At 45.5% G+C, this 10,515-nt stretch overlaps 1 protein-coding gene across 5 annotated transcripts; it reads left to right on the top strand.

Annotated features, from left to right (window-relative positions):
- Positions 1-1,532: 1,532 nt before the first annotated feature.
- PDP2 (pyruvate dehyrogenase phosphatase catalytic subunit 2) lies at positions 1,533-8,962 on the top strand. Of its 5 annotated transcripts, none has more exons than XM_045818803.1 (2): positions 1,533-1,646; positions 3,608-8,962. In XM_045818803.1, exon 2 carries the CDS (start codon positions 3,663-3,665, stop codon positions 5,253-5,255), a length of 1,593 nt encoding a protein of 530 aa, XP_045674759.1. In that variant the 5' UTR covers positions 1,533-1,646; positions 3,608-3,662; the 3' UTR covers positions 5,256-8,962. The 5 variants fall into 5 exon arrangements, with proteins under 5 accessions (XP_045674759.1, XP_045674763.1, XP_045674764.1 ...); XM_045818807.1 differs by lacking the exon at positions 1,533-1,646 and adding an exon at positions 1,649-1,774; XM_045818808.1 differs by lacking the exon at positions 1,533-1,646 and adding an exon at positions 1,860-1,943.
- Positions 8,963-10,515: the final 1,553 nt, after the last annotated feature.

The following is a 10,515-nucleotide window of genomic DNA, read 5'->3' as shown; positions in this document are numbered from 1 at the left end:
ACCCCTTAGAGTTATTTTTAGTTTTAGTCTGAAACAGCCCTCTCCAGATCGAGGAAGAGAGATCTTGTAAAGTCTGACTTAATGGTAGTACTTCTGGAAAGGGCCAAGGGTGAGTGGCATTGTAAGTATCATAACAGGGGCAAGTGTGACAACAGCAGTTTTATGGCTGGCATGTCCTTGGGTCTAGGTGGGCTGGCCAGGCTCCCCAAGTAAGCCAGGGTGTTTTCCTTCTGGAAGACCACATTCTCAAGGCTCTAAATGGCCTTTTCTGGTTATCTCCTATGTCCCTTTGCTTCCGGGGGTGGGGGAGGGGGGGTTGCACTTGACCTAACCACAGTTAGTAGAAGAGTTCTGTTAAAGCAGTTTATAAGGAAGAAGGTGAAAACTGGAATCCCACCATGGAAAGAACTGAAGAAATAAGTATTTGGTGCCATGGTTCTCAGCCTTTCTCAAACTAGCAACCACTAACCACTTGTGGGAACCGTCAGTGTTCAGGCCGATGTAATTGTCAGTTCAAGGCCCCATGGTCAGTATCGGGAGCCAATGAAGACTTTCAAAGAGGAACCTGAGTTCTAGAAGGGTCACTGCCTGCTCTGTAGAGGAAGGGTGGCTGAAGCCAAGTCAAAATTGGAGGTGTAGAGACAAGAAGAGAGGCTTAGAATAGGGTGGTAGAGTAGATGGAGGCAAACGTTTGGACTGGAGAAATATTTAGGAAATAAAATTAACAGTATTAGATAACTGACAGGAGAATGGGATGGGAGTGAGGAAGAGGGAGGAGTGGAGGTGACTCCCAAGTTTCTAGCTTGGCTCTCTAGGCAGATAATGGGGCCATTACTGGGTGAGAGGAGGAGGGGAAAGCTGATTTGGCAGGAAAATGAGTTTGGGGCAAGTTGTGTTTGAGGCACAGAGGGGCCTCCAGCGAGAGGCGTCCAGGTGGTTGAATATAAGGATGTGGTGCTTGGGAGGAGTCTGGACCGGTTGGCCCAGAAATGGAGAGGAAGCGGTAGTAGGGCTGTCCAACCTTTTGACGTCTCTGGGCCACATTGGAAGAAGAGATGTCTTGGGCCACACATTAAAAACACAAACACTAATAAAAACTGATGAGCAAAAATAAAAGGTTTTCAGTGAATTTGCGATTTTGTGTTGGGCCACATTCATTGCCATCCTGGGCCGCAGGCAGCATGCGGGTTGGACACCCCTGCTAGGGTATCACAAACAACAGTAAGCAATCGGAAAGGTTACCCGGTTTCGCGTATGCAGAGTCGGGGCGGTCAGTAGTGGAGTGCTCAGCCACATCAAATACGTGATTGCATGGACCCGCAGTCCTACTCTCAACCTGCTCTGGATCAGAGCCCCTCAGGGCGAGTAGCGGGTAAGTGGGGGGAACCGGATTTGGCCCCTCCAGGTCCGGCCCTTCTGCCCGCCCTCTCTTCCTCAGCAGCCATTGGGCAATTCCCTTGTCCGTCAAGGGCCCGCCTCCGTAGATGAACCAATAAAGGCTGGCGAGAGGACGCTTCCTTCTTGAGTTGCACTGGGAGCTTACTGAGGTGAGGTTTGGCGTCTGCAGCGCAGCACTCTACGCAGGCGTGGCTCGGCCGGGACGGAGCCCCGCGGCAGAGGCGCGGGCCGGTGAGAGCAGTGCGAAGGTCCGTGGTTGGGGAAGGGGACCTGCCCGGGTTATGGACGCTTCTCACCCCCACCTGGCCTGGCCAGCGTCTGGGCCGCCCACGCTCACGGCATCAGCTCAGGTGATGGGGTGGAGAGCGGAGTGGAGGTGAGGTGAGGCGTGGTGAGACGAGGTGAGGTGAAGGTGAGGTGAGGGGGCGGGCCCGCAGCCGGCTGGGAAGAGCTGGGCTCTGAGCCACGGTCATCCCACTCGCGCCACCGCCACGTGGGCTCGTGACTAGCCAAGGACCCTTGCTGCGTAGCGAGGCACCAGCTAGGTACTTTGGCCCGCGTAATAGCTCTGGGAGCGTAGTGTCTTGACTGAATCCCCGTGTTTTACAAGCTGGGAAGCTGGGGCTTAGGGACGTGGCCGCGCTCGGTTTGATGGAGATCCGGCCGGGCTGGACTCAGGAGACCTCCCTCTTATCTACGAAAACGTGGGTCAGCGACTTGAACTTGGGACCCGTTTGTTTCCTTTGCGTACGCGAAATTGTTTGGTTCGGGGCTGCGGCAGGCAGATAGTCTTTCGTGGAGCCCCGACGCCTGGCTTTTCTGCAGGGTTCGGGGCGGTGGGGGGAGGGGGAAGCGCCCTCTCTTCACCCTGACCCGCTTCTCCTGTCCCAAGTTCAGCGGGGTGGACTAGGGGGAAAGGAGGACGATCCTGTCAGTTCTGGGAGCTCTCAGATACCTCAACGGGCAACCCGGGGAGGGCAGGATTCTTAAACAAAATCCGAAAACACGTGGGAAACGCTCTTTCTCCCGGGTCACTCTAGAAAATAGAAGTAGGAAATAGAGCAGGATTTTTTGTTGTTTGTTTGGTCTGTTTTTGTTTTTGTTTTTGTTTTTGTCTAAGGCAAAATACCACAAAGGCTGTGGAAGGTGCTGGGAAACTGTTTGCTTCATGCCTTTGCTGAGGCAGATGTGAACCTTTTGGAAATTAGTTTGGCAGTACATCTACACTCTCTGACCTACTAATTTCTTCTTTGGGAAGAAAGGAGGATAAAATCTAAGTAGGGAAAAGGTTGATGGACAAGGCAGTGCAGTTTGGTGTTTTATCAATGGCTGTGGAAATGACCTTCATATCCCCAACAATAGAGAACAGTTAAATAAATTGTGATTGTTTATACCAAAATGGGATATTACACATCCATGAAATGTAATATCATGAATAAAATGCTCTTAACAGGAAAACTGGATTCGAAGTTGTGGTTACAACTATATAAAAATGTGTACAGAATGACTGGAGGATAATACACCTAATGATAAAAGTAATAACTACCTCTTTTTTTTTTCAGCAGAAGGGTCATATTTTTTTAAATCCTCACAAAACCTTAGGAGACTAGTAGTCCCATCCCACCAATGGACAACTGGAGCTTCAGCACTGTGTCTGATGCCAAACAGCTAGTGTTAGACCTAGTATGCGACGGGGCCTTTAAAAATCCACATTTAGCCAATATTTAAGGACTTGTTGTGTGCCAGGTACAGGGCTGGGCTCTGGAAAGCCCCTGGTAAGGCAGTCATGGTTCCTGAATTCATGGAGCTTTAGCAGGTTTAGTAGGTTTAGTCATGGTTCCTTTAGTAGGAAAGCAGAACCTTAGAGTCTGCTGGGGAGAGTGAGCCTGGGAGCTAGATGCTGGGCTGTAGTGAGGGAAATGGGTCCCTGGGCCAGCTGTAAGGAATGAGTGAGCTCCATGGGAAAGCCCATGGTGGGCCTTTAAGAGTGGGGAGTGTATACAAATCCTGTTTTTCACATTTTCTGGCATGTGTTTGTGTGTCATAATGAGAGGTACAGAAATGTGCTTAGGTATTTTGAGTTTAGTCAACTCTTTTAAATAGTTCACCTTAAATGACTTTTGTTCAGGGTAATAGCAAACTAAATGTTTTCAGAAGTCATTATTATTGAGAAATTAAATTTGAAACTCTTTTAAACTTTAATTTTCAGGTTGAAAAAAAAAAACCTTTTGCTGAAGGAACGCATTTGCTGATATAGTTTCAGAATGTCAAGTACTGTGTCCTACTGGATCTTAAATTCTGCAAGGAACAGCATTGCCACATTACAAGGGAGCAGGCGTTTATATTCAAGGTATTCCTCAAGTAGGAATAAATCAAAATGGACGTTCTTTTCCTGGGCACCAATCACCCTAAAAAACAATGCCCAATGTGGTAGCTTTGCTCTGCCAAAAGCCTACAGACACACATCGACAGAGGAAGATGATTTCCACCTACAGCTCAGCCCTGAGCAGGTAAATGAAGTGCTGCGAGCTGGTGAGTCCGTCCACAAAATTCTTAACCTTGTCAGCGGAGTCCCAAATTCGGTGTTGAGATTTGAGAGCAACCAGCTGGCTGCCAACTCCCCAGTGGAGGACCGGCGAGGTGTTGCCTCCTGCCTGCAGACCAATGGACTGATGTTTGGCATCTTTGATGGACATGGTGGCCATGCATGTGCTCAAGCAGTAAGTGAGAGGCTCTTCTACTACGTGGCAGTGTCACTGATGTCTCAGCAGACCTTGGAGCAGATGGAGGGAGCAATGGAAAGCATGAAGCCCATGCTGCCCATCCTACAGTGGCTTAAGCACCCAGGGGACAGTATCTATAAGGATGTCACATCAGTGCACCTTGATCACCTCCGGGTCTACTGGCAGGAGTTGCTTGACCTGCACATGGAAATGGGATTGAACATTAAGGAAGCATTAATGCACTCCTTCCAGAGACTGGATTCTGACATCTCGCTGGAAATCCAGGCCCCTCTGGAAGATGAGATGACAAGGAACCTTTCTCTCCAGGTTGCTTTCTCTGGGGCAACAGCTTGCATGGCCCATGTTGATGGGGTTCACTTGCATGTAGCAAATGCTGGTGACTGCCGGGCCATTCTTGGAGTCCAGGATGATGACGGCATGTGGTCTTGTCTGCCCCTTACCCATGACCACAATGCCTGGAACCAGGCTGAGCTGTCACGGCTAAAGAGAGAGCATCCTGAGTCAGAAGACAGGACAATCATTATGGACGACAGGCTGCTGGGCGTGCTCATGCCCTGCAGGGCGTTCGGGGACGTGCAGCTAAAGTGGAGTAAAGAGCTGCAGCGCAGCGTCCTGGAAAGGGGCTTTGACACTGAGGCCCTCAACATTTGCCAGTTCACCCCCCCAAACTATTACACTCCACCCTACCTGACTGCTGAGCCTGAGGTCACCTACCACAGGCTGAGGCCCCAGGATAAGTTTCTTGTGTTGGCTTCCGATGGCCTATGGGATCTACTAGACAATGAGGATGTGGTGAGGTTGGTGGTAGAGCACCTAAGTGAAGCAGGTCGACACAAGCCAGACCTGGCCCGGAGACCCACCAACCTGGGACTCATGCAAAGCCTGCTACTGCAGAGGAAAGCCCAGGGGCTTCACTCTGCCGACCAAAATGCAGCCACACGTCTGATCAGGCATGCCATAGGGAGCAATGCGTATGGAGAACTGGAGCCGGAGCGGCTGACTGCGATGCTGACATTGCCAGAGGACTTGGCGAGGATGTACAGGGATGATATCACTGTCACTGTGGTGTATTTTAACTCAGACTCAATTGATGCATATTACAAGGGAGGTTAAGAATCTCCCATCTTATTGCCAAGGTTAACTTAAATGTTCTTCTAAGATATTTTCAGTTACTCTTAAACTGGCTATTCAAACCTTACTGTTAAAAGGGCAGTCAGGTATTGCTTGCTTAATAATAAACTAATGTGAGGGGTGGGGGGTAGGGAAACTGCTTAAGTTTAAAAACAATAGCAGTAATTTCATGTCCCTGTGTGTTTTGGTCACCTCTTCTATAAAGAGAGGACAGAACACAGAGACACAGAGTTGGCTTGGGCTCATGTAGCCCAAATCCTTTTATAAAGACACATGAAACTCAACCTGAGCCTCCAAAGGGTAAATTTAATGATGATTCTAATCATATGGAGAACTTCAGGATCTTCTAAGGTTTTGCTACAAAATCTACAAACTTGATAATTCTCCTCAATTCACAATCATGGACTTCTAGACTATGAAAGGGCGTTTGGGTTGTTTGTTTTTTAAATTGCTAAGACCTAGGTTTATGAAAGATATAGAACACTTGTCTATGCAATATTCTAACCATTTTTGTGATTATACTTGTGAAAACCTTTTATAATGGTGCATTGTAGTTCTATTTTAGTTTCTTTTAAAACGGAGTCTTCAAACTTGCAAACAGGCTTGCTGCCAGCATTTGTGAAATGACCTGTCTTGATTTTCAGCTGAGGGTGAGAGGGCCTAGGCCTCTCGGCCAGTGGAATTTACTGGTGCAACTTTTGTCCTTTCCACTAGGTCCTACCTCCTGAATCTTGGAGCCACAGTAGGAGGTAACTTATGTCTAAGCCTGAACTCCTGGCCTTTCCTGCATTAATAATATTTTCTCCAGGGTTTAATCCTCTGGAAATTTAGTCCTAGCACTTAACCTTTCTGATTATACCTCTCAAATGTTCTTCTGTTATTTCCTACCTTTTCTATGCTGAACTCCCTCATCCTGCTGCTTCTAACTGTAAAGAATGCTTCCATTTCAAATGGTTGAAAGGAGAAAACGTGACCTCCTTGTGTCAGATGCTTAGGCAGCGCTGGCTTCTGCAGTGGATTATAGACTAAAGGCTTAGCCTGAATTTGGAGACGTGAAACAGGAAGTACCTGAGAATAGTCACTAACCAAGGCCCCCTGTTGGGGAGGAGAGCACAGGGAGATTTGTCAAATGGGAGACTTGTCCATGGGATGTGGAATAAATCACATTGTTACTCCTCAGGAACTGGATCATAAATAGTACAGGAGTTGTGGCGAAAATAAATGTAACCTGTAATGGCTTCTGTGGGCTGCACAGACTTGTGTCTGTTGGAAAATTAAACCACATGGGTCCTTTTTGGGAGAGGACTTTCATGTTATGAATTAGGTGGCATTTAAACAACAGGAAATGTGTCCCTAAATGGAAATACAAATATAATCCCACAAAACTGACATTTTTACCTTCCTGCACTATATTAGTTGATCCTTTTCCTCATCCCACCCCCACCGTGCCATCCACTGAAGGAAAAGCAAATAACTAGAACTAGGATTGACTTCCTCATTTTTGTCCATGTCCCAGTGACAGTCATTCAAGTGTTGGGATACTCTAGCTTGGGGACATTTCCCTGTACATTTTCCAGTGCAACTGGTTAGTGATACAGCCTCATCGAAGAAATTGTCTTTTGAGTGTTTAAGCTTTGGTTCTTTTGGGTTTTTCTTTAACTGATTTTTTTTATTTAGAGAGAGAGAGAAATAAGTGAAACAAACACTTTTTTGTTTCACTTATTTATACATTCATTGATTGATTCTTGTATGTGCCTTGACCAGGGACAGAGCCTGCAACCTCGGCATAGCGGGACAATGCTCCAACCAACCGAGCTACCTGGCCAGGGCCAAGCCTTGGTTCTGAAGCCATTATTATTCCTTCTAATTTAGCTCTTAACTCATAAATAAAATGTGAATCACCACCATTCTGTTCACGTGAAGGTTTGTTGCTAGAGCCAAAGATTGCTTGTCTGACAACCTTTGTTCTTTATGCCCACTAAACCCTGGCACACCCTCAGAGCATTTACCTGAATTACAGAGCATGAATCCTGCTTTGCATCTGGTATGATCATAAATATATCTGATTCAGTAACTTGTGGGACAGCTGAGAGAATATAGACTTCCCAACTGTTTCTCCAAGCATATCTGTTTTTTCTCTGCCTAATAGATTTCCTGCCTTCTAATGGGTATATTGAGAGGAAAAAGGCCAGCTTAGTCTGCCTTTTTCCACTGTGAACTCCATCAGTGCTTCCCACAAATGCTTGAAGGGATACCCCCTGGTTAGACCCCAGTGTAGGTCTCTCTGACCGCAGTTCTGCTGTCATTGGCAGAACTGTTATACAGAGCGAAAGGTCACCAGTTTGATTTCTGGTCAGGGTACATACCTAGGCTGAGGGTTTGGTCACCAGCTGGGGCACGTGCAAGAGGCAGCCGATTGATGTATCTCTTTCACATCGGTATTTCTCTCCCTCTATTCTTATTCTCCCTCCCTTCCCCTCTCTTACTCCTACGGCACATGGGCTACAGCCTGAGGACAGTGGGGTTGAGAGGGTGTACTAGTCAGGTCTTCCAAAGCATTTACCACTCCTTTTATAATGAGACTTCTAAAATAAACTAAAAAATGTATGCTTTGGTGCTTTAATTACATATTGATTATTTTAGGTAAGAAACTTTGGTAACAATTGACCTAATTTAGGTATTTTATATGTAAATAAAATGTCTGTTGATTCTAGGGATTGGTCAAAATGGATAAGGAAGATGATATTAGTTCTAAATTCAAATTAGTATGCTAGGTCAAGTTATTACTGAGATGTAATAACTTCAGTTTTCTGAGATGTTAATTGTAACATTAAAGCTAATTTATTATAAGAAAATATATACTTTGAGGTGTGTTAACATATAAACATGTCTCTCAGAAGTATGATTGGCCTAAAAGATCCTTGGTCTTGGGCACACTGCGTAAAGTTCAGGTCAGACACAATTGATTGGCACCTTTTACATATAAATGAAATATAAACAGTTCAAATGAGTTAATAAAAGAGATTAATTAATTGTATAGAACAAGAAAATGTGTTCAGAATGAGTCTGGCTTGAGTCTTGTCCATCAGCCTTTGGTGATGTCTATCCATTGACAGTTTGGGGGAAGCTTAACTTCCCATGTTAAACCAGAATGTCCCAGAACTGAGCCATCCTAGTTGCATCTTAAAGTGGTTCATTTTTCCCAGAATGCAACTCTTTCCCATGACAGAAAAGGCCCCAGTATTGCTTTGGACCTGGGGTATAGAGACTGGTGGTACCACTCGTCCTGCAAGCTGCCGTGTGCATCACTGAGTGGAAAGCACGTTCGGACTGCTGTGCAACCAGGCTGAGGCGCTGTACTCTATGCCTAGAGCACTTAGCCACCCTGCCTCCTGGAAAATAGTTCTTTTTTTAAAATAATTATTTTATTGTCGTTCAATTACAGTTGTCTGCATTTTCCCCTAACCACTCCCCCAACCCAACCCCAGCCAAACCCACCTCCCCCACCCTTGCTTCCATCCTCCTGGAAAATAGTTCTTAATCAAGCATTTACTTGGAAAAATTCTTAACCGTGTTCTTTATATTTACTAACATTTGTATTTTAAGCTGTGTACCAGTGTTCATATTTGACATTGATTTTCTAACCATTAGAGATATTTAAATGAAACTTGTAAATAAAAGAGGGAAAATGCAGTTTGGTTTCCTTTGTTTTGAATGTTATTTTTTAGGTCTTTGTGGCACTGGGGGAGGCCAGCCCTGGCCTCAGATTTCACTGCCTTTATCTGGCCATGGAACATTTTAGTCCATTCAAGAATCCACTAGGGAAAAAAAAAGAATCTACCTAAAAGACAAGTTTTCTCAGCAAAATTTTGGTGGCTGCCGGCCACATAGGAAGTCATTAGTGTTAATCATGTGCATGAGGACCTGCAAAGAAAAGAAGGAAAAGGAAGTGAAGGCCTTTGTTGTGAGGGTTTCCACACACTCAGTTCCAAAGCCTGTCTGCTGGGATTTCACATCATTTAAATGAGCTTGTTAAATCTTAAATTATTCATTAATCTTTTTTTAAAGATTTTTAATTTATCTTTACAGAGGGGAAGGGAAGGAGAAAGAGCGGGAGAGAAACATCCATGTGTGGTTGTCTCTTGCATGCCCCCCATGGGGACCTGGCCTAGCAACCCAGGCATGTGCCCTGACTGGGAATCGACCTGGTAACCCTTTGGTTTGCAGGCTGGCACTCAACCACTGAGCCATACCAGTCAGGGCAATTCAATTATTCATTCATCTTAAATGCAGAGCCAGCTTTGGGGGAAAGTCTAGGCAGCTACCTAGAGTTAAAGACCCCCTCCAGCCCTGACTGGTGTGGCTCAGTTTTGGGGCGTTGTCAAGCAAAGCAAAGCTGAAGGTTACAAGTTTGATTCCATACAAGAAGCAACTGATCTATGTCTCTCACGTGGATGTTTCTGTCCATCTCTTCTCATTCTCCCTCCTTTTCCCTCTCTCCCTTTCTAAAAAAAAAGAGCCCCACTCTATCTCACCCCCACTAGAGGGATATAGCTCATAAGGACTACTCTAATGGATGCTTCTTAAAATGAAAATACATTATTGTTAATTAATAATGTTATTAACACTAGTCATTAACACTTTAGTGTGAGTTAGGGTGGTTATATTGGGCCTTGAGGAGGAGCAGATTTTGGGACAGAATGGTGGAAAAGGGAGTATCTAAGGTCTGACTTGAGCTGTTTCCCTCTTTTTAACATCATAAAACAGGGAGGTTGAGAAGCTTCCCCTGACACCATGGTTGGGCAGATTGGAGATGTCGGCACTTGCCCTATGACTGGCTCTCAGAAAGAAATAGTAATTCACAAAACATCTCTTATTGCCTAGTGTTGGCCCAGAGTGGCTGGAGATGGGGCAGAGAAGGGCTGAAAAGGAGCTAGATATACCTAACATGTACATTTCAATATGTCATTATTTTGGAACATGATAAAAATAGAGGGAATTATTTTTAATAATTAAAATGAGAAATATATTTTAAAAATTAAGCTCTTTGGGCTCTTTAACTAGAGGTGGAAAAACTTAAACTTTTTTTTCACCCCTAGAGCTTTGTTTTCATTTTATTTGATGCTACTAAACGCCCTTAAGTAGTTCCCAGGCTGGTGACCCTCTGAATTGTGGGTGGCTGGCACTCCAGGCAGCTGCCTCTGGGATGGGCGCAACTTTATCGGACTCCTGTGGGTCCGAC

The sequence above is a fragment of the Phyllostomus hastatus genome, unplaced genomic scaffold, assembly GCF_019186645.2.
Source record: "Phyllostomus hastatus isolate PE091 unplaced genomic scaffold, TTU_PhHast_1.1 phas_scaffold_345, whole genome shotgun sequence".
In the NCBI taxonomy this organism is placed as follows: domain Eukaryota; kingdom Metazoa; phylum Chordata; class Mammalia; order Chiroptera; family Phyllostomidae; genus Phyllostomus; species Phyllostomus hastatus.
This window is presented reverse-complemented; position numbering and strand designations above follow the sequence as displayed.

Excerpts from the sequence above, each read along its gene's own strand:
- PDP2 (XM_045818803.1), top strand. The coding sequence starts at position 3,663 with ATGTCAAGTACTGTGTCCTACTGGATCTTAAATTCTGCAAGGAACAGC.